The sequence below is a fragment of the Salvelinus namaycush genome, unplaced genomic scaffold (assembly GCF_016432855.1).
Source record: "Salvelinus namaycush isolate Seneca unplaced genomic scaffold, SaNama_1.0 Scaffold443, whole genome shotgun sequence".
Taxonomy (NCBI): domain Eukaryota; kingdom Metazoa; phylum Chordata; class Actinopteri; order Salmoniformes; family Salmonidae; genus Salvelinus; species Salvelinus namaycush.
The window spans coordinates 134,840-158,403 of NW_024061135.1; the positions used below are offsets into that span (position 1 = coordinate 134,840).

General features: G+C 46.5%; 1 protein-coding gene across 1 annotated transcript in view; it reads right to left on the reverse strand.

Moving 5' to 3' along the window:
* Nucleotides 1-67: 67 nt before the first annotated feature.
* Nucleotides 68-23,564, reverse strand: part of LOC120041330 (putative pre-mRNA-splicing factor ATP-dependent RNA helicase DHX32) — a 36,065-nt gene continuing 12,568 nt past the window's right edge. The window contains exons 7-13 of the mRNA XM_038986267.1: nt 23,369-23,462; nt 21,646-21,795; nt 12,355-12,546; nt 10,699-10,839; nt 6,156-6,346; nt 3,306-3,496; nt 68-414 (exon numbers count right to left, since the gene is read on the reverse strand). Coding sequence (XP_038842195.1) covers nt 222-414; nt 3,306-3,496; nt 6,156-6,346; nt 10,699-10,839; nt 12,355-12,546; nt 21,646-21,795; nt 23,369-23,462 — 1,152 coding nt within the window. The 3' untranslated portion in view covers nt 68-221. The remainder of the gene's footprint in view (nt 415-3,305; nt 3,497-6,155; nt 6,347-10,698; nt 10,840-12,354; nt 12,547-21,645; nt 21,796-23,368; nt 23,463-23,564) is intronic.

The following is a 23,564-nucleotide window of genomic DNA, read 5'->3' on the forward strand; positions in this document are numbered from 1 at the left end:
GACCCCCCCCCAGCCGTTCCATATAGTTGAACTATTCCACAGCTAAAACACCTGATTCAACGCGTCATCCAATCACTGAGTCAATCAGGTGACATAGTTCAGGGCTACAACAACATTGTGAAAAGTCTGGGGGTCCCCGAGAAGCGGTTTGAAAACCACTGTTCTAATCAGCGATGATGGTCTTTTCAGTGAAGGTCAGTGCTGAAGCTCTCCACCAGAGGTCACTGTAGCACACATCTGTCATAAGACTGAGCCACTGTACTGCAGTCCTTATCCGCTTTACTGTTGATTGTCAGGGTCTGTTGCTTGTCTTTCCGTCCAGATCCGTCCCGGTCCAGGATGTGCTGTAGTAGGTCTTTACTCTCACTAGGAGGCAGGTTGTAATAGAAATACTGAGGGGCCGTCTGGATGAACCTACAGAGAGAATACAATACTAATATTATAGAAATACTGAGGGTCCGTCTGGATGAACCTACAGAGAGAATACAATACTAATATTATAGAAATACTGAGGGGCCGTCTGGATGAACCTACTGAGAATACAATACTAATATTATAGACATACTGAGGGGCTGTCTGGATGAACCTACAGAGAGAAGACAATACTAATATTATAGACATACTGAGGGTCCGTCTGGATGAACCTACAGAGAGAAGACAATACTAATATTATAGAAATACTGAGGGGCCGTCTGGATGAACCTACTGAGAGAAGACAATACTAATATTATAGAAATACTGAGGGGCTGTCTGGATGAACCTACAGAGAGAATACAATACTAATATTATAGACATACTGAGGGTCCGTCTGGATGAACCTACAGAGAGAAGACAATACTAATATTATAGAAATACTGAGGGGCCGTCTGGATGAACCTACAGAGAGAAGACAATACTAATATTATAGAAATACTGAGGGGCCGTCTGGATGAACCTACAGAGAGAATACAATACTAATATTATAGACATACTGAGGGGCCGTCTGGATGAAACTACAGAGAGAATACAATACTAATACTATAGAAATACTGAGGGGCCGTCTGGATGAACCTACAGAGAGAAGACAATACTAATATTATAGAAATACTGAGGGGCCGTCTGGATGAACCTACTGAGAATACAATACTAATATTATAGAAATACTGAGGGCCGTCTGGATGAACCTACAGAGAGAAGACAATACTAATATTATAGACATACTGAGGGGCTGTCTGGATGAACCTACAGAGAGAATACAATACTAATATTATAGAAATACTGAGGGGCCGTCTGGATGAACCTACAGAGAGAATACAATACTAATATTATAGACATACTGAGGGGCTGTCTGGATGAACCTACAGAGAGAATACAATACTAATATTATAGAAATACTGAGGGGCCGTCTGGATGAACCTACTGAGAGAAGACAATACTAATATTATAGAAATACTGAGGGGCTGTCTGGATGAACCTACAGAGAGAATACAATACTAATATTATAGACATACTGAGGGGCTGTCTGGATGAACCTACAGAGAGAATACAATACTAATATTATAGAAATACTGAGGGGCCGTCTGGATGAACCTACAGAGAGAATACAATACTAATATTATAGACATACTGAGGGGCTGTCTGGATGAACCTACAGAGAGAATACAATACTAATATTATAGACATACTGAGGGGCCGTCTGGATGAACCTACAGAGAGAAGACAATACTAATATTATAGAAATACTGAGGGGCCGTCTGGATGAACCTACTGAGAGAAGACAATACTAATATTATAGAAATACTGAGGGGCTGTCTGGATGAACCTACAGAGAGAATACAATACTAATATTATAGACATACTGAGGGGCTGTCTGGATGAACCTACAGAGAGAATACAATACTAATATTATAGAAATACTGAGGGGCCGTCTGGATGAACCTACAGAGAGAATACAATACTAATATTATAGACATACTGAGGGGCTGTCTGGATGAACCTACAGAGAGAATACAATACTAATATTATAGACATACTGAGGGGCTGTCTGGATGAACCTACAGAGAGAATACAATACTAATATTATAGAAATACTGAGGGGCCGTCTGGATGAACCTACAGAGAGAATACAATACTAATATTATAGACATACTGAGGGGCTGTCTGGATGAACCTACAGAGAGAATACAATACTAATATTATAGACATACTGAGGGGCCGTCTGGATGAACCTACAGAGAGAAGACAATACTAATATTATAGAAATACTGAGGGGCCGTCTGGATGAACCTACTGAGAGAAGACAATACTAATATTATAGAAATACTGAGGGGCTGTCTGGATGAACCTACAGAGAGAATACAATACTAATATTATAGACATACTGAGGGGCTGTCTGGATGAACCTACAGAGAGAATACAATACTAATATTATAGAAATACTGAGGGGCCGTCTGGATGAACCTACAGAGAGAATACAATACTAATATTATAGACATACTGAGGGGCTGTCTGGATGAACCTACAGAGAGAATACAATACTAATATTATAGACATACTGAGGGGCCGTCTGGATGAACCTACAGAGAGAATACAATACTAATACTATAGAAATACTGAGGGGCCGTCTGGATGAACCTACAGAGAGAATACAATACTAATACTATAGAAATACTGAGGGGCTGTCTGGATGAACCTACAGAGAGAATACAATACTAATATTATAGAAATACTGAGGGGCTGTCTGGATGAACCTACAGAGAGAATACAATACTAATATTATAGAAATACTGAGGGCCGTCTGGATGAACCTACAGAGAGAATACAATACTAATATTATAGACATACTGAGGGGCCGTCTGGATGAAAAGGTTAGAGGGGAGGGGCCTCGAGGGCCTTTGGATGAGAAGGTTAGAGGGGAGAGGCCTAGGGGAACATTGATGAGAAGGTTAGAGGGGAGGGGCCTCGGGGGTCATTGGATGAGAAGGTTAGAGCGGTGGGGCCTCGGGGGTCATTGGATGAGAAGATTAGAGGGGAGGGGCCTCGGGGGTCATTGGATGAGAAGGTTAGAGCGGAGGGGCCTCGGGGGTCATTGGATGAGAAGGTTAGAGCGGAGGGGCCTCGGGGGTCATTGGATGAGAAGGTTAGAGGGGAGGGGCCTCGGGGGTCATTGGATGAGATTAGAGGGGAGGGGCCTCGGGGGTCATTGGATGAGAAGGTTAGAGGGGAGGGGCCTCACCTCATCCAACGCATTTTGAAAAAGAAAACATAAGAATGGACATGAGGAAAAATGCATTGAGAAAGAGCCTTGGTTTGGCCCATTAACTTACACTGCAGGGGAGATTTCAGAGACTGTCCGGATACAGTTGTTTTCCGAGAGCGTATACTCATGGAACAGCACCCACTCTGGCAAACCCAGTTGATGGGCCTTGGCCCCATAGCTGGAGGCAGGGTGGACCTGAGCCATGTGCCTGTTGGTCAACATGAAGTAGTTTCCTGAGCCGTCCACATCACGGGCAATCTAAAACAGGGATAAAGGAAGTTCATATTTGCCATTAAACAGGACAAAGTGACAGGACAGTGACTACCATACAGCACACCGACTTCCATACAGGACACTGACTTCCATACAGGACACCGACTTCCTTACAGGACACCGACTTCCATTCAGGACACCGACTTCCATACAGGACACCGACTTCCATACAGGACACTGACTTCCATACAGGACACCGACTTCCATACAGGACACCGACTTCCATACAGGACACCGACTTCCATACAGGACACCGACTTCCATACAGGACGGTGACTTCCATACAGGACGGTGACTTCCATACAGGACGGTGACTTCCATACAGGACACCGACTTCCATACTGGACACCGACTTCCATACAGGACACCGACTTCCATACTGGACACCGACTTCCATACAGGACACCGACTTCCATACAGGACACCGACTTCCACAGGACACCGACTTCCATACAGGACACCGACTTCCATACAGGACGGTGACTTCCATACAGGACACCGACTTCCATACAGGACACCGACTTCCATACAGGACACCGACTTCCATACAGGACACCGACTTCCATACAGGACACCGACTTCCATACAGGACACTGACTTCCATACAGGACACTGACTTCCATACAGGACACTGACTTCCATACAGGACACTGACTTCCATACAGGACACCGACTTCCATACAGGACACCGACTTCCACAGGACACCGACTTCCATACAGGACACCGACTTCCATACAGGACGGTGACTTCCATACAGGACACCGACTTCCATACAGGACACCGACTTCCATACAGGACACCGACTTCCATACAGGACACCGACTTCCATACAGGACACCGACTTCCATACAGGACACCGACTTCCATACAGGACACCGACTTCCATACAGGACACCGACTTCCATACAGGACACTGACTTCCATACAGGACACTGACTTCCATACAGGACACTGACTTCCATATAGGACACTGACTTCCATACAGGACACCGACTTCCATACAGGACGGTGACTTCCATACAGGACGGTGACTTCCATACAGGACACTGACTTCCATACAGGACACTGACTTCCATACAGGACGGTGACTTCCATACAGGACACCGACTTCCATACAGGACACCGACTTCCATACTGGACACCGACTTCCATACAGGACACCGACTTGCATACAGGACACCGACTTCCTTACAGGACACCGACTTCCATTCAGGACACCGACTTCCATACAGGACACCGACTTCCATACAGGACACTGACTTCCATACAGGACACCGACTTCCATACAGGACACCGACTTCCATACAGGACACCGACTTCCATACAGGACACCGACTTCCATACAGGACACCGACTTCCATACAGGACGGTGACTTCCATACAGGACGGTGACTTCCATACAGGACACCGACTTCCATACTGGACACCGACTTCCATACAGGACACCGACTTCCATACTGGACACCGACTTCCATACAGGACACCGACTTCCATACAGGACACCGACTTCCACAGGACACCGACTTCCATACAGGACACCGACTTCCATACAGGACGGTGACTTCCATACAGGACACCGACTTCCATACAGGACACCGACTTCCATACAGGACGGTGACTTCCATACAGGACACCGACTTCCATACAGGACACCGACTTCCATACAGGACACCGACTTCCATACAGGACACCGACTTCCATACAGGACACCGACTTCCATACAGGACACTGACTTCCATACAGGACACTGACTTCCATACAGGACACTGACTTCCATACAGGACACCGACTTCCATACAGGACGGTGACTTCCATACAGGACGGTGACTTCCATACAGGACACTGACTTCCATACAGGACACTGACTTCCATACAGGACGGTGACTTCCATACAGGACACCGACTTCCATACAGGACACCGACTTCCATACTGGACACCGACTTCCATACAGGACACCGACTTCCATACAGGACACCGACTTCCATACAGGACACCGACTTCCATACAGGACACCGACTTCCATACTGGACACCGACTTCCATACTGGACACCGACTTCCATACAGGACACCGACTTCCATACAGGACACCGACTTCCATACAGGACACCGACTTCCATACAGGACACCGACTTCCATACAGGACGGTGACTTCCATACAGGACAGTGACTTCCATACAGGACGGTGACTTCCATACAGGACACGACTTCCATACAGGACACCGACTTCCATACAGGACACCGACTTCCATACAGGACACCGACTTCCATACAGGACACTGACTTCCATACAGGACACTGACTTCCGTACAGGACACTGACTTCCATACAGGACACTGACTTCCATACAGGTCGGTGAGTTCATTCAGATGTTTAATGTGTATGTGATCCGTTCGGGATTTGAACCTTGGTGTTGCTAATGTAGCAGATTGAGATCTGCCACTTGCGCGACCGAATAGCTAGCTTTCAGTGGCGTGACCCGCTTCAGGAGGGCGGTCACGTATGCGATCCCTTCGGGAATTGAACCTTGGTGTTGCTAACCTCGGGTTGTAAGGAGTGGAACCGGGAGGAAACGAAACATGCTTAAAGCAAGCAGGGGGACGTCCCTCTACACTAGCACTACGGTTCTCCGTTGTCCACCGACCTGCATAAAGAACCCTGACAGCAGAGCTCTCTTGATGTTCAGTGTGTTGGTCTTGGTTCCGAAGGACGTCTCAGAGACGGGCAGCTCTATTCTCTTCAGGATGTCAGTCAACTCGGACCTGATGGCGTCTGCTGTGTGAAGGGCGCGGTGGTTTAGATGGTAGTCCTGACACCACTTCTCTACGCTGAAGTCTGAGGGGATAACAGGAAGAAACATTCAGCTAGAAGTGAGGAGAAGAGAAGAGAATCAAGTAGAATAGAATCAAGTAGAATAGAATCAAGTAGAATAGAATCAAGTAGAATAGAATGAAATGTACACATACAGTTGAAGTCGGAAGTTTACATACACCTTAGCCAAATACATTTCAACTCAGTTTTTCACAATCCCTGACATTTAATCCTAGTAAAAATTCCCTGTTTTAGGTCAGTTAGGATCTCCACTTTTATTTTAAGAATGTGAAATGCCAGAATAATAGTAGAGAGAATTATTTATTTCAGCTTTTATTTCTTTCATCACATTTCCAGTGGGTCAGAAGTTTACATACACTCAATTAATATTTGGTAGCATTGCCTTTAAATTGTTTAACTTGGGTCAAATGTGCCAGGTAGCCTTCCACAAGCTTCCCACAATGAGTTGGGTGAATTTCGGCCCATTCCTCCTGACAGAGCTGGTGTAACTGAGTCAGGTTTGTAGGCCTCCTTGCTCGCACACGCTTTATCAGTTCTGCCCACAAATGTTCTATAGGATTGAAGTCAGGGCTTTGTGATGGCCACTCCAATACCTTGACTTTGTTGTCCTTAAGCCATTTTGCCACAACGTTGGAAGTATGCTTGGGGTCATTGTCCATTTGGAAGACCCATTTGCGACCAAGCTTTAACTTCCTGACTGATGTCTTGAGATGTTGCTTCAATATATCCACATACTTTTCACATACTTTTCCTACCTCATGATGCCATCTATTTTGTGAAGTGCACCAGTCCCTCCTGCAGCAAAGCACCCCCACAACATGATTCTGCCACCCCCGTGCTTCACAGTTGGGATGGTGTTCTTTGGCTTGCAAGCCTCCCCCTTTTTCCTCCAAACATAACGATGGTCATTATGGTCAAACAATTTCTCCAAAAAGTACAATCTTTGTCCCCATGTGCAGTTGCAAACCGTAGTTTGGCTTTTTTATGGCGGTTTTGGAGTAGTGGCTTCTTCCTTGCTTAGCGACCTTTCAGGTTATGTCGATATAGGACTTGTTTAACTGTGGATATAGATACTTTTGCACCTGTTTCCTCCAGCATCTTCACAAGGTCCTTTGCTGTTGTTCTGGGATTGAATTGCACTTTTCGCACCAAAGTACGTTCATCTCTAGGAGACAGAACGCGTCTCCTTCCTGAGTGGTATAACGGCTGCGTGGTCCCATGGTGTTTATACTTGCGTACTATTGTTTGTACAGATGAACGTGGTACCTTCAGGCATTTGGAAATTGCTCCCAGGGATGAACCAGACTTGTGGAGGTCTACAAATTTCTTTCTGAGGTCTTGGCTGATTTCTTTGGATTTTCCCATGATGTTAAGCAAAGAGGCAGTGAGTTTGAAGGTAGGCCTTGAAATACATCCACAGGTACACCTCCAATTGGCTCAAATTATGTCAATTAACCTATCAGAAGCTTCTAAAGCCATAAAATAATTTTCTGGAATTTTCCAAGCTGTTTAAAGGCACAGTCAACTTAGTGTATGTAAACTTCTGACCCACTGAAATTGTGATACAGTGAATTATAAGTCAAATAATCTGTCTGTAAACAATTGTTGGAAAAAGGACTTGTGTCATTCACAAAGTAGATGTCCTAACCGACTTGCCAAAACTATAGTTTGTTAGCAAGAAATGTGTGGAGTGGTTGAAAAACTAGTTTTAATGACTCCAACCTAAGTGTATGTAAACTTCCGACTACAACTGCATACAGTGCATTTGGAAAGTATTCAGACCCCTTGACTTTTTCCACATTTTGTTACATTACAGCCTTATTCTAAAATGGAGTAAATAGTTTTTTTTACCTCATCAATCTACACACAATACCCCATAATTAAAAAGCAAGAACAGGTTTTTAGAAAAAACTGAAATATCACATTTACATATGTAAATATCCAGACCCTTTACTCAGTACTTTGTTGAAGCACCTTTGGCAGCGATTACAGCCTCGAGTCTTCTTGGGTATGACACAACAAGTTTGGGACACCTGTATTTGTTGAGTTTCTCCCATTCTTCTCTGCAGATCCTCTCAAGCTCTGTCAGGTTGGATGGGGAGCGTCGCTGCACAGCTTTTTCCAGGTCTCTCCAGAGATGTTCGATCGGGTTCAAGTCCTGGCTCTGGCTGGGCCACTCAAGGACATTCAGAGACTTGTCCCGAAGCCACTCTTGCGTTGTCTTGGCTGTGTGCTTCAGGTCATTGTCCTGTTGGAAGGTGAACCTTCTCCCCAGTCTGAGGTGCTGAGCGCACTGGATTGGGTTTTTTATCAAGGATCTCCCTGTACTTTGCTCCGTTCATCTTTCCCTCGATCCTGACTAGTCCCTTCCGCTGAAAAACATTCCCACAGCAGGATGCTAACACCACCATGCTTCACCGTAGGGATGGTGCCAGGTTTCCTCCAGACGTGACACTTGGCACTCAGGCCAAAGAGTTCAATCTTGGTTTCATCAGACCAGAGAATCTTGTTTCTCATGGTCTGAGAGTCTTTAGGTGCCTTTTGGCAAACTCCAAGCAGGCTTTTATGTGCCTTTTACTGAGGAGTGGCTTCCGTCTGGCCACTCTACCATAAAGGCCTGATTGGTGGAGTGCTGCAGAGATGGTTGTCCTTCTGGAAAGTTCTTCCATCTCCACAGCGGAACTCTGGAGCCCTGTCAGACTGACCAAGGCCCTTCTCCCTCGACTGCTCAGTTTGGCGAGGCGGCCAGCTCTAGGAAGAGTCTTGCAGGTTCAAACTTCTTCCATTTAAGAATGATGGAGGCCACCGTGTTCTTGGGGACCTTCAATGCTGCAGACATGTTTTGGTACCCTTCCCCAGATCTGTGCCTCGACACAATCCTGTCTCAGAGCTCTACGGACAATTCCTTCGAACTCATGGCTTGGTTTTTGCTGTGACATGCACTGTCAACTGTGGAACCTTATTTATATACACAGGCGTGTTCCTTTCCAAATCATGTCCAATCAATTGAATTTACCACAGGTGGACTCCAAGTTGTAGAAACATCTCAAGGATGATCAATGGAAACAGGATGCATCTAAGCTCAATTTTGAGTCTCATAGCAAAGGGTCTGAATACTTACGGAAATAAGGTATTTCTGTTTTTATTTTGAATACATTTGCAAAAAATGTCTAAAAACCTGTTTTCGATTTGTCATTACGGGGTGTTGTGTGTAGATTGAGGAGGGGACGGGGACGATTTAATACATTTTAGAGTACGGTTGTAACGTAACAAAAAGGCAAGGGGTCTGAATACTTTCCCAAGGCAGTGTATAGTGAAGTATTTCACAATGTGATGCTTTTCTGAGCTCAATAGATCTCAACTGTCTTTCTCCTTCTCTGGCTGTGTTTGAAGTAACTAACTTACATGTCTCTCTCTGGCTGTGTTTGAAGTAACTAACTTACATGTCTCTCTCTGGCTGTGTTTGAAGTAACTAACTTACATGTCTCTCTCTGGCTGTGTTTGAAGTAACTAACTTACATGTCTCTCTCTGGCTGTGTTTGAAGTAACTAACTTACATGTCTCTCTCTGGCTGTGTTTGAAGTAACTAACTTACATGTCTCTCTCTGGCTGTATTTGAAGTAACTAACTTACATGTCTCTCTCTGGCTGTGTTTGAAGTAACTAACTTACATGTCTCTCTCTGGCTGTGTTTGAAGTAACTAACTTACATGTCTCTCTCTGGCTGTGTTTGAAGTAACTAACTTACATGTCTCTCTCTGGCTGTGTTTGAAGTAACTAACTTACATGTCTCTCTCTGGCTGTATTTGAAGTAACTAACGTACATGTCTCTCTCTGGCTGTATTTGAAGTAACTAACTTACATGTCTCTCTCTGGCTGTGTTTGAAGTAACTAACTTACATGTCTCTCTCTGGTTGTGTTTGAAGTAACTAACTTACATGTCTCTCTCTGGCTGTATTTGAAGTAACTAACTTACATGTCTCTCTCTGGTTGTGTTTGAAGTAACTAACTTACATGTCTCTCTCTGGCTGTATTTGAAGTAACTAACTTACATGTCTCTCTCTGGTTGTGTTTGAAGTAACTAACTTACATGTCTCTCTCTGGCTGTGTTTGAAGTAACTAACTTACATGTCTCTCTCTGGCTGTGTTTGAAGTAACTAACTTACATGTCTCTCTCTGGCTGTATTTGAAGTAACTAACGTACATGTCTCTCTCTGGCTGTGTTTGAAGTAACTAACTTACATGTCTCTCTCTGGCTGTGTTTGAAGTAACTAACTTACATGTCTCTCTCTGGCTGTGTTTGAAGTAACTAACTTACATGTCTCTCTCTGGCTGTGTTTGAAGTAACTAACTTACATGTCTCTCTCTGGCTGTATTTGAAGGCGTTGTAGATGTTGATGAGGGTGAAGTGGTCTCCCTCAGGGTGCCGGAACTTTCTGTGGCACTGGTGTACCTCTTGGGTCCTGCCAACAGGTGGCTCCAGGAAGCAGCTTGGCGCTAACGCAAAACAGACAGAATCAATAGGGTGGTTAGCATTGGTGCTAACGCAAAACAGACAGAATCAATAGGGTGGTTAGCATTGGTGCTAACGCAAAACAGACAGAATCAATAGGGTGGTTAGCATTGGTGCTAACGCAAAACAGACAGAATCAATAGGGTGGTTAGCATTGGTGCTAACGCAAAACAGACAGAATCAATAGGGTGGTTAGCATTGACGCTAATGCAGACAGAGAATCAATAGAGGTTAACATTGGCGCTAACGCAGACAGACAGAGAATCAATAGGAAGGTTAGCTATGATGCTAAAACAGACATTTAAAAAAAAAAATATATATAGTAATTTAGCAGACGCTCTTATCCAGAGCGACTTACAAATTTCATACATATTCATCCTGGTCCCCCCGTGGGAATTGAACCCTGGTCCCCCCGTGGGAATTGAACCCACAACTCTGGCGTTGCAAGCGCCATGCTCTACCAACTGAGCCACACGGGACCACATATCAACAGGGTTAGCATTGTTTGACCAAGCTACTCTCCCCGTGGCTCATTGCCTGAGTGGGAGAAATAGCAGCCGTCTAGGCATCAAATGCAAATGCTCAGAGACTAGACTATGTCCATATAGTAGATTATACTGTCTGGCAGATTATACATTCAAAAGGTCAGAGATGGCGATAAAGTTGTCCATAATGGTTAAGACTGTTTATGATGGATATTGTAATATATTCAGTAGCGGTTATAAAGGCGTTATGGATGTAAACATAAGCGTGAGGGTTTAACCCCATTACAAGACACGGAGGGTGTGCTGCTCCAACATGGTTTAAATCCATTTTAGATTAGACATAAACTAGATTTAGTAAATCTAGGTTTAAAATTCATCAGAGTGTTACACCACTTAATTTTAAGACTGGATTAGTTAATCGAAGGTTAAATCACTAAACTATGATCAGTGACAGGTGTCCTAATGGATTCACCATAGCAATATGTTGTAATTCTATGGAAACAAACCAGCACTGGTCATTACTAGCTAGCCAGCAAAGTGACTTTTCACTTCAGGCTGAGGATGAAATTATTTGCACTTTTCTGTCAAATGACTTAGCTGGATAGTTGAGTTTTACAAACATGATAAACCACAGGAGATAAAATTGTTAATCACAAAGAAAATAAAGGACATACAAAATGATTTACACTGATATTTGATGAATCTAAAGCTCCTCCAGTGGCAGTTTAAATTTAATCCCAAAACTGAATTTAAATTAGTTTTTAAAACAATGGAGGAACAAGATTAAATTTGATCTTGGTTTGAGTTCTAAATTAAATGTAGTGTAGAAGAAGGATTATATTGAACTATGATTATTGAAAACGAGGTTTAAAGTTCAATGCAACAACATGACTAGATAAACCTTGATTAAACCCAGTTTAAGAGTTAATCCATGTTGGTGCAATCCACCCTGAGTGAATCAAATAAAATCTTAACTAAAATGGGCCAAAGGTTGTAAGAGTGGAAACTACATACCTGATAGCATAGCTGCGATGGTCACCACCTCGTTCACACAATCAAACTCACAGGACGCCAGCAGAGCCTTGGCCATCTGAGCGTCCAATGGCAACTCAGAGATTATGATCCCGATCTCTGATAGGTTCCCATCGTCGTCCAATGCCGCGAGGTAATCCAGCTCCTCTAGCGACTGCATCAGACCCTCTGGATCTGGGTTTGAAGTAGACAACTTAGATAATAGATAATAAGAGAGAAGATCTGGATAGGAAGTAGACAATTTAGATAATAGATAATAAAAGACAAGATCTGGATAGGAAGTAGATCATCCTTTACATAATAGCGAGAGCAGTGTGGGTGCAATAATTGAATAACATGGATTTCTAAATTTATTTTGCAATGCACGCACACGCGATGCGAGCGGTGTGGTCAGCCTGTGAGCAAAACACCTGTTTAACAAAATGACTTGTCAGTTGATGCATTGGATTATGATCATACAATATCTGCTCAGCTCCTCAAGAGATCGAGGGCCTGACTGTAACTTGTCACTCCATGTAGCTACAAAATAAAAATGGCACACGTCAAAAGACATAGAATACATAATCAGTATAAAACTCTATTCCTGAAAAGAGCCTGAGCTCCAAAAAGGTTGATCCAGGAATATAGCCTAGTGTGTTCCAGTAGAATGGAGGACAGTATTCTACTTCCTCCTCATTGTGGAGGTCAGAGGGCGAAACGAGACGCGTTATGGTGTAATCATTAACGAGCTGGCCTCTTTACACCGTAGAATGTGTCCCAAATGGTGCACTACCCTTTTGACCAGAGTAGGGCTCTACCTTTTGACCAGAGTAGGGCACTACCCTTTTGACCAGAGTAGGGCACTACCCTTTTGACCAGAGTAGGGCACTACCTTTTGACCAGAGTAGGGCGCTACCTTTTGACCAGAGTAGGGCGCTACCCTTTGACCAGAGTAGGGCTCTACCTTTTGACCAGAGTAGGGCGCTACCCTTTTGACCAGAGTAGGGCACTACCCTTTTGACCAGAGAAGGGCACTACCCTTTTGACCAGAGTAGGGCTCTACCTTTTGACCAGAGTAAGGCTCTACCTTTTGACCAGAGTAGGGCACTACCCTTTTGACCAGAGTAGGGCACTACCCTTTTGACCAGAGTAGGGCACTACCTTTTGACCAGAGTAGGGCACTACCCTTTTGACCAGAGTAGGGCGCTACCTTTTGACCAGAGTAGGGCTCTACCCTTTGACCAGAGTAGGGCGCTACCTTTTGACCAGAGTAGGGCACTACCTTTTGACCAGAGTAGGGCACTACCCTTTTGACCAGAGTAGGGCACTACCCTTTTGACCAGAGTAGGGCACTACCCTTTTGACCAGAGTAGGGCACTACCTTTTGACCAGAGTAGGGCTCTACCTTTTGACCAGAGTAGGGCTCTACCTTTTGACCAGAGTAGGGCTCTACCTTTTGACCAGAGTAGGGCTCTACCTTTTGACCAGAGTAGGGCGCTACCTTTTGACCAGAGTAGGGCGCTACCTTTTGACCAGAGTAGGGCACTACCTTTTGACCAGAGTAGGGCTTTACCCTTTGACCAGAGTAGGGCGCTACCTTTTGACCAGAATAGGGCACTACCTTTTGACCAGAATAGGGCACTACCTTTTGACCAGAGTAGGGCACTACTTTTTGACCAGAGTAGAGCACTACTTTTTGACCAGAGTAGGGCACTACCCTTTTGACCAGAATAGGGCACTACCTTTTGACCAGAATAGGGCACTACCTTTTGACCAGAATAGGGCACTACCTTTTGACCAGAGTAGGGCACTACCCTTTTGACCAGAGTAGGGCACTACCCTTTTGACCAGAGTAGGGCTCTACCCTTTTGACCAGAGTAGGGCACTACTTTTTGACCAGAGTAGGGCGCTACCTTTTGACCAGAGTAGGGCGCTACCTTTTGACCAGAGTAGGGCACTACCCTTTTGACCAGAGTAGGGCACTACCCTTTTGACCAGAGTAGGGCGCTACCTTTTGACCAGAGTAGGGCACTACCTTTTGACCAGAGTAGGGCACTACCTTTTGACCAGAGTAGGGCTCTACCCTTTTGACCAGAGTAGGGCACTACCCTTTTGACCAGAGTAGTGCACTACCCTTTTGACCAGAGTAGGGCACTACCTTTTGACCAGAGTAGTGCACTACCCTTTTGACCAGAGTAGGGCTCTACCCTTTTGACCAGAGTAGGGCACTACCTTTTGACCAGAGTAGGGCACTACCTTTTGACCAGAGTAGGGCGCTACCTTTTGACCAGAGTAGGGCACTACCTTTTGACCAGAGTAGGGCTCTACCTTTTGACCAGAGTAGGGCACTACCTTTTGACCAGAGTAGGGCGCTACCTTTTGACCAGAGTAGGGCACTACCTTTTGACCAGAGTAGGGCTCTACCTTTTGACCAGAGTAAGGCTCTACCTTTTGACCAGAGTAGGGCACTACCCTTTTGACCAGAGTAGGGCACTACCTTTTGACCAGAGTAGGGCACTACCTTTTGACCAGAGTAGGGCACTACCCTTTTGACCAGAGTAGGGCACTACCTTTTGACCAGAGAAGGGCACTACCCTTTTGACCAGAGTAGGGCGCTACCTTTTGACCAGAGTAGGGCTCTACCCTTTGACCAGAGTAGGGCGCTACCTTTTGACCAGAGTAGGGCACTACTTTTTGACCAGAGTAGGGCACTACCCTTTTGACCAGAATAGGGCACTACCTTTTGACCAGAATAGGGCACTACCTTTTGACCAGAATAGGGCACTACCTTTTGACCAGAGTAGGGCACTACCCTTTTGACCAGAGTAGGGCACTACCCTTTTGACCAGAGTAGGGCTCTACCCTTTTGACCAGAGTAGGGCACTACTTTTTGACCAGAGTAGGGCGCTACCTTTTGACCAGAGTAGGGCGCTACCTTTTGACCAGAGTAGGGCACTACCCTTTTGACCAGAGTAGGGCGCTACCTTTTGACCAGAGTAGGGCACTACCCTTTTGACCAGAGTAGGGCACTACCCTTTTGACCAGAGTAGGGCGCTACCTTTTGACCAGAGTAGGGCACTACCTTTTGACCAGAGTAGGGCACTACCTTTTGACCAGAGTAGGGCTCTACCCTTTTGACCAGAGTAGGGCACTACCCTTTTGACCAGAGTAGGGCTCTACCCTTTTGACCAGAGTAGGGCACTACTTTTTGACCAGAGTAGGGCGCTACCTTTTGACCAGAGTAGGGCGCTACCTTTTGACCAGAGTAGGGCACTACCCTTTTGACCAGAGTAGGGCACTACCCTTTTGACCAGAGTAGGGCGCTACCTTTTGACCAGAGTAGGGCACTACCTTTTGACCAGAGTAGGGCACTACCTTTTGACCAGAGTAGGGCTCTACCCTTTTGACCAGAGTAGGGCACTACCCTTTTGACCAGAGTAGTGCACTACCCTTTTGACCAGAGTAGGGCATTACCTTTTGACCAGAGTAGTGCACTACCCTTTTGACCAGAGTAGGGCTCTACCCTTTTGACCAGAGTAGGGCACTACCTTTTGACCAGAGTAGGGCACTACCTTTTGACCAGAGTAGGGCGCTACCTTTTGACCAGAGTAGGGCACTACCTTTTGACCAGAGTAGGGCTCTACCTTTTGACCAGAGTAGGGCACTACCTTTTGACCAGAGTAGGGCGCTACCTTTTGACCAGAGTAGGGCACTACCTTTTGACCAGAGTAGGGCTCTACCTTTTGACCAGAGTAGTGCACTACCCTTTTGACCAGAGTAGGGCGCTACCTTTTGACCAGAGTAGGGCACTACCTTTTGACCAGAGTAGGGCGCTACCTTTTGACCAGAGTAGGGCGCTACCTTTTGACCAGAGTAGGGCGCTACCTTTTGACCAGAGTAGGGCACTAACCTTTTGACCAGAGTAGGGCACTACCCTTTTGACCAGAGTAGGGCGCTACCTTTTGACCAGAGTAGGGCGCTACCTTTTGACCAGAGTAGGGCACTACCCTTTTGAACAGAGTAGGGCACTACCCTTTTGACCAGAGTAGGGCACTACCCTTTTGACCAGAGTAGGGCACTACCCTTTTGACCAGAGTAGGGCGCTACCTTTTGACCAGAGTAGGGCGCTACCTTTTGACCAGAGTAGGGCGCTACCTTTTGACCAGAGTAGGGCGCTACCTTTTGACCAGAGTAGGGCACTACCTTTTGACCAGAGTAGGGCTTTACCCTTTGACCAGAGTAGGGCGCTACCTTTTGACCAGAATAGGGCACTACCTTTTGACCAGAATAGGGCACTACCTTTTGACCAGAGTAGGGCACTACTTTTTGACCAGAGTAGGGCACTACTTTTTGACCAGAGTAGGGCACTACCCTTTTGACCAGAATAGGGCACTACCTTTTGACCAGAATAGGGCACTACCTTTTGACCAGAATAGGGCACTACCTTTTGACCAGAGTAGGGCACTACCCTTTTGACCAGAGTAGGGCACTACCCTTTTGACCAGAGTAGGGCTCTACCCTTTTGACCAGAGTAGGGCACTACTTTTTGACCAGAGTAGGGCGCTACCTTTTGACCAGAGTAGGGCGCTACCTTTTGACCAGAGTAGGGCACTACCCTTTTGACCAGAGTAGGGCACTACCCTTTTGACCAGAGTAGGGCACTACCCTTTTGACCAGAGTAGGGCGCTACCTTTTGACCAGATTAGGGCACTACCTTTTGACCAGAGTAGGGCACTACCTTTTGACCAGAGTAGGGCTCTACCCTTTTGACCAGAGTAGGGCACTACCCTTTTGACCAGAGTAGTGCACTACCCTTTTGACCAGAGTAGGGCTCTACCTTTTGACCAGAGTAGGGCACTACCTTTTGACCAGAGTAGGACGCTACCTTTTGACCAGAGTAGGGCACTACCTTTTGACCAGAGTAGGGCGCTACCTTTTGACCAGAGTAGGACGCTACCTTTTGACCAGAGTAGGGCACTACCCTTTTGACCAGAGTAGGGTGCTACCTTTTGACCAGAGTAGGGCACTACCTTTTGACCAGAGTAGGGCACTACCTTTTGACCAGAGTAGGGCGCTACCTTTTGACCAGAGTAGGGCGCTACCTTTTGACCAGAGTAGGGCACTAACCTTTTGACCAGAGTAGGGCACTACCCTTTTGACCAGAGTAGGGCACTACCCTTTTGACCAGAGTAGGGCACTACCCTTTTGACCAGAGTAGGGCACTACCCTTTTGACCAGAGTAGGGCGCTACCTTTTGACCAGAGTAGGGCGCTACCTTTTGACCAGAGTAGGGCGCTACCTTTTGACCAGAGTAGGGCACTACCCTTTTGACCAGAGTAGGGCACTACCCTTTTGACCAGAGTAGGGCACTACCCTTTTGACCAGAGTAGGGCGCTACCTTTTGACCAGAGTAGGACGCTACCTTTTGACCAGAGTAGGGCGCTACCTTTTGACCAGAGTAGGGCACTAACCTTTTGACCAGAGTAGGGCACTACCCTTTTGACCAGAGTAGGGCACTACCCTTTTGACCAGAGTAGGGCACTACCCTTTTGACCAGAGTAGGGCGCTACCTTTTGACCAGAGTAGGGCGCTACCTTTTGACCAGAGTAGGGCACTACCCTTTTGACCAGAGTAGGGCACTACCCTTTTGACCAGAGTAGGGCACTACCCTTTTGACCAGAGTAGGGCACTACCCTTTTGACCAGAGTAGGGCGCTACCTTTTGACCAGAGTAGGGCGCTACCTTTTGACCAGAGTAGGGCGCTACCTTTTGACCAGAGTAGGGCGCTACCTTTTGACCAGAGTAGGGCTTTACCCTTTGACCAGAGTAGGGCGCTACCTTTTGACCAGAATAGGGCACTACCTTTTGACCAGAATAGGGCACTACCTTTTGACCAGAGTAGGGCACTACTTTTTGACCAGAGTAGGGCACTACTTTTTGACCAGAGTAGGGCACTACCCTTTTGACCAGAATAGGGCACTACCTTTTGACCAGAATAGGGCACTACCTTTTGACCAGAATAGGGCACTACCCTTTTGACCAGAGTAGGGCACTACCCTTTTGACCAGAGTAGGGCACTACCCTTTTGACCAGAGTAGGGCTCTACCCTTTTGACCAGAGTAGGGCACTACTTTTTGACCAGAGTAGGGCGCTACCTTTTGACCAGAGTAGGGCACTACCCTTTTGACCAGAGTAGGGCACTACCCTTTTGACCAGAGTAGGGCGCTACCTTTTGACCAGATTAGGGCACTACCTTTTGACCAGATTAGGGCACTACCTTTTGACCAGAGTAGGGCTCTACCCTTTTGACCAGAGTAGGGCACTACCCTTTTGACCAGAGTAGTGCACTACCCTTTTGACCAGAGTAGGGCTCTACCTTTTGACCAGAGTAGGGCACTAACTTTTGACCAGAGTAGGACGCTACCTTTTGACCAGAGTAGGGCACTACCTTTTGACCAGAGTAGGGCGCTACCTTTTGACCAGAGTAGGGCGCTACCTTTTGACCAGAGTAGGGCGCTACCTTTTGACCAGAGTAGGGCGCTACCTTTTGACCAGAGTAGGGCGCTACCTTTTGACCAGAGTAGGGCACTACCTTTTGACCAGAGTAGGGCACTACCCTTTTGACCAGAGTAGGGCTCTACCCTTTTGACCAGAGTAGTGCACTACCTTTTGACCAGAGTAGTGCACTACCCTTTTGACCAGAGTAGGGCTCTACCTTTTGACCAGAGTAGTGCACTACCCTTTTGACCAGAGTAGTGCACTACCCTTTTGACCAGAGTAGTGCACTACCTTTTGACCAGAGTAGGACACTACCTTTTGACCAGAGTAGGGCTCTACCTTTTGACCAGAGTAGGGCTCTACCTTTTGACCAGAGTAGGGCACTACCTTTTGACCAGAGTAGGGCTCTACCTTTTGACCAGAGTAGGGCTCTACCCTTTTGACCAGAGTAGGGCTCTACCTTTTGACCAGAGTAGGGCACTACACTTTTGACCAGAGTAGGGCACTACCCTTTTGACCAGAGTAGTGCACTACCCTTTTGACCAGAGTAGTGCACTACACTTTTGACCAGAGTAGGGCTCTACCCTTTTGACCAGAGTAGGGCACTACCCTTTTGACCAGAGTAGTGCACTACCCTTTTGACCAGAGTAGGGCACTACCCTTTTGACCAGAGTAGGGCACTACCCTTTTGACCAGAGTAGGGCACTACCCTTTTGACCAGAGTAGGGCACTACCCTTTTGACCAGAGTAGGGCACTACCCTTTTGACCAGAGTAGGGCACTACCCTTTTGACCAGAGTAGGGCGCTACCTTTTGACCAGAGTAGGGCGCTACCTTTTGACCAAAGTAGGGCACTACCTTTTGACCAGAGTAGGGCACTACCCTTTTGACCAAAGTAGGGCGCTACCTTTTGACCAGAGTAGGGCACTACTTTTTGACCAAAGTAGGGCACTATATAGGGAATAGGGAGCCGTTTGGGCTGCAGATTGTCACTGTCCTCAGCTCTTCCCATGCAGGGACAGCCGGGTGGGTCGAGGCTCTCAGACAATGGTCCCTGGCAGGCCACTGTCAGCTCTACTAAAGCACGGCTGACTGCCTCTTAACAGGACAGAGCACGGCATACAGCCCTCCATCAGACCTCTAACCAGGAAAAAAACCCATCCTGTACACTGCACCACTCTACAGTTCCAGCTATAGTTGCAAAACTCTGCTAACTTCCCCAAAATACCCTGGTTTCCCAGAATTCCTGGTTGGATGATTCCAGATTTCCTGCTTATTCCCTGGGAATTTGGGGGAAGGTTGCTGGAATTCTGCATCTCTAGTTACAGTACAGATTACACAGGGTCAGATCCATAGAATTACATATTATAACACATTTCATTAGGATCTCTGTGGTCAGACTCACCTCCCGACCAGAGTCTAATAACCTGGGAATACTCTGCAGACAAGACCCAGATACAACCAGGGTTTCTAGTCAGATACAACCAGGGTTTCTAGTCAGATACAACCAGGGTACAACCAGGGTTTCTAGTCAGATACAACCAGGGTTTCTAGTCAGATACAACCAGGGTACAACCAGGGTTTCTAGTCAGATACAACCAGGGTTTCTAGTCAGATACAACCAGGGTTTCTAGTCAGATACAACCAGGGTTTCTAGTCAGATACAACCAGGGTACAACCAGGGTTTCTAGTCAGATACAACCAGGGTACAACCAGGGCTTCTAGTCAGATACAACCAGGGTTTCTAGTCAGATACAACCAGGGCTTCTAGTCAGATACAACCAGGGTTTCTAGTCAGATACAACCAGGGTTTCTAGTCAGATACAACCAGGGTACAACCAGGGCTTCTAGTCAGATACAACCAGGGTTTCTAGTCAGATACAACCAGGGCTTCTAGTCAGATACAACCAGGGTTTCTAGTCAGATACAACCAGGGTTTCTAGTCAGATACAACCAGGGTTTCTAGTCAGATACAACCAGGATACAACCAGGGTTTCTAGTCAGATACAACCAGGGTACAACCAGGGTTTCTAGTCAGATACAACCAGGGTTTCTAGTCAGGTACAACCAGGGTACAACCAGGGTTTCTAGTCAGATACAACCAGGGTTTCTAGTCAGATACAACCAGGGTTTCTAGTCAGATACAACCAGGGTTTCTAGTCAGATACAACCAGGATACAACCAGGGTTTCTAGTCAGATACAACCAGGGTACAACCAGGGTTTCTAGTCAGATACAACCAGGGTTTCTAGTCAGGTACAACCAGGGTACAACCAGGGTTTCTAGTCAGATACAACCAGGGTTTCTAGTCAGATACAACCAGGGTTTCTAGTCAGATACAACCAGGGTTTCTAGTCAGATACAACCAGGGTTTCTAGTCATGCTTCTACATCTGCTTTGCTTTCTGTTTGGGGTTTTAGGCTGGGTTTCTGTATAAGCAGTTGGTGACATCTGCTGATGTAAAAAAAAAGGGCTTTATAGATACATTTGATTGATTGATTGATTGATTGAGTGTGATTGGTAGTTTGGTTCAATTTCCTTCTTTGGTTACTGTACCACCAAGTACATTTTGCTCTGCCCGGAGTAGCCCTGAAGTACCCTCTCATGTAAGACTATGGTCTCATGAGTCTTCCCAAGTACCCCCGGTGGACAGGCCAAGTACCCCCGGTGGACAGGCCAAGTAGCCCCAGGGGTCCTAGTACCCCCGGTGGACAGGCCATGTAGCCCTAGGGGTCCTAGTACCCCAGAATGACTCTCCTACTATAGTACCATGTAGAATGTCTGTCTGGTAGGCTGACCTGGTCTGGTGATGAAGTCACAGTGTCTCAGCCCTGCGATCTCCATCCTCTTGAGGAAGAGGATGGTAGAGGTGAGGTTGGTGTCCAGGATCTGAGGGGATGTCTCTACGGGGAGAACTCTCTCCTCAGGGTAAAGGCAGAAACACTTCCCTGGACAAACACAGACAACGTTATTACCTGGAAAATCAATCAAACACACACACACTACCAGTCAAAGGTTTGGACACACCTACTCATTCAAGGGTTTTTCTTTATTTTTTTTACATTGTATAATAATAGCGGAGACATCAAAACTATGAAATAACACATATGGAATCACATACTAACCAAAAAAGTGTTAAACAAATACTAATATATTTTATATTTATTTGAGATTCTTCAAAGTAGCAACCCTTTGCCTTGATGACAGCTTTGCACACTCTTGGCATTCTCTCAACCAGCTTCATGAGGTAGTCACCTGGAATGCATTTCAATTAACATGTGTGCCTTGTTAAAAGTTAATTTGTGGAATTTCTTTCCTTCTTAATGCGTTTGAGCCAATCAGTTGTGTTGTGACAAGGTAGGGGTGGTAAACAGAAGATAGCCCTATTTGGTAAAAGACCAAGTCCATATTATGGCAAGAACAGCTCAAATAAGCAAAAACGGGGGTGTCCAGTCAGATGCTTCCCGACGTCAGTACCTGTCGGTCCAGTCAGCTGCTTCCTGATGTCAGTACCTGTCGGTCCAGTCAGCTGCTTCCTGACGTCAGTACCTGTCGGTCCAGTCAGATGCTTCCTGATGTCTGTACCTGTCGGTCCAGTCAGCTGTGTCCTGACATCAGTACCTGTCGGTCCAGTCAGATGCTTCCCGATGTCAGTACTTGTCGGTCCAGTCAGCTGCTTCCTGGTGTCAGTACCTGTCGGTCCAGTCAGATGCTTCCCGATGTCAGTACTTGTCGGTCCAGTCAGCTGCTTCCTGGTGTCAGTACCTGTCGGTCCAGTCAGCTGCTTCCTCATGTCAGTACCTGTCGGTCCAGTCAGCTGTTTCCTGATGTCAGTACCTGTCGGTCCAGTCAGCTGCTTCCTGATGTCAGTACCTGTCGGTCCAGTCAGCTGCTTCCTGATGTCAGTACCTGTCGGTCCAGTCAGCTGTTTCCTGACATCAGTACCTGTCGGTCCAGTCAGATGCTTCCCGATGTCAGTACCTGTCGGTCCAGTCAGCTGCTTCCTGGTGTCAGTACCTGTCGGTCCAGTCAGCTGCTTCCTGATGTCAGTACCTGTCGGTCCAGTCAGCTGCTTCCCGACGTCAGTACCTGTCGGTCCAGTCAGCTGCTTCCCGGCGTCAGTACCTGTCGGTCCAGTCAGCTGCTTCCCGACGTCAGTACCTGTCGGTCCAGTCAGCTGCTTCCCGACGTCAGTACCTGTCGGTCCAGTCAGCTGCTTCCTGACATCAGTACCTGTCGGTCCAGTCAGATGCTTCCTGATGTCTGTACCTGTCGGTCCAGTCAGCTGCTTCCTGATGTCAGTACCTGTCGGTCCAGTCAGCTGTTTCCTGATATCAGTACCTGTCGGTCCAGTCATCTGTTTCCTGATATCAGTACCTGTCGGTCCAGTCAGCTGCTTCCCGTCGTCAGTACCTGTCGGTCCAGTCAGCTGCTTCCTGATGTCAGTACCTGTCGGTCCAGTCAGCTGTTTCCTGATATCAGTACCTGTCGGTCCAGTCATCTGTTTCCTGATGTCAGTACCTGTCGGTCCAGTCAGCTGCTTCCTGATGTCTGCCTGGCATCTGCTGATGGGTCGTAGTACCTCAGAGTTGGCCCTTATCCTGGGATTATACACCTGGTTGAAATAATACATGTTTAAAAGGACAGGTTAACCATAGAACGACAAATTATAACTATTTAATAATGTCATTAATTAACTAATTTAATAGGATATCTA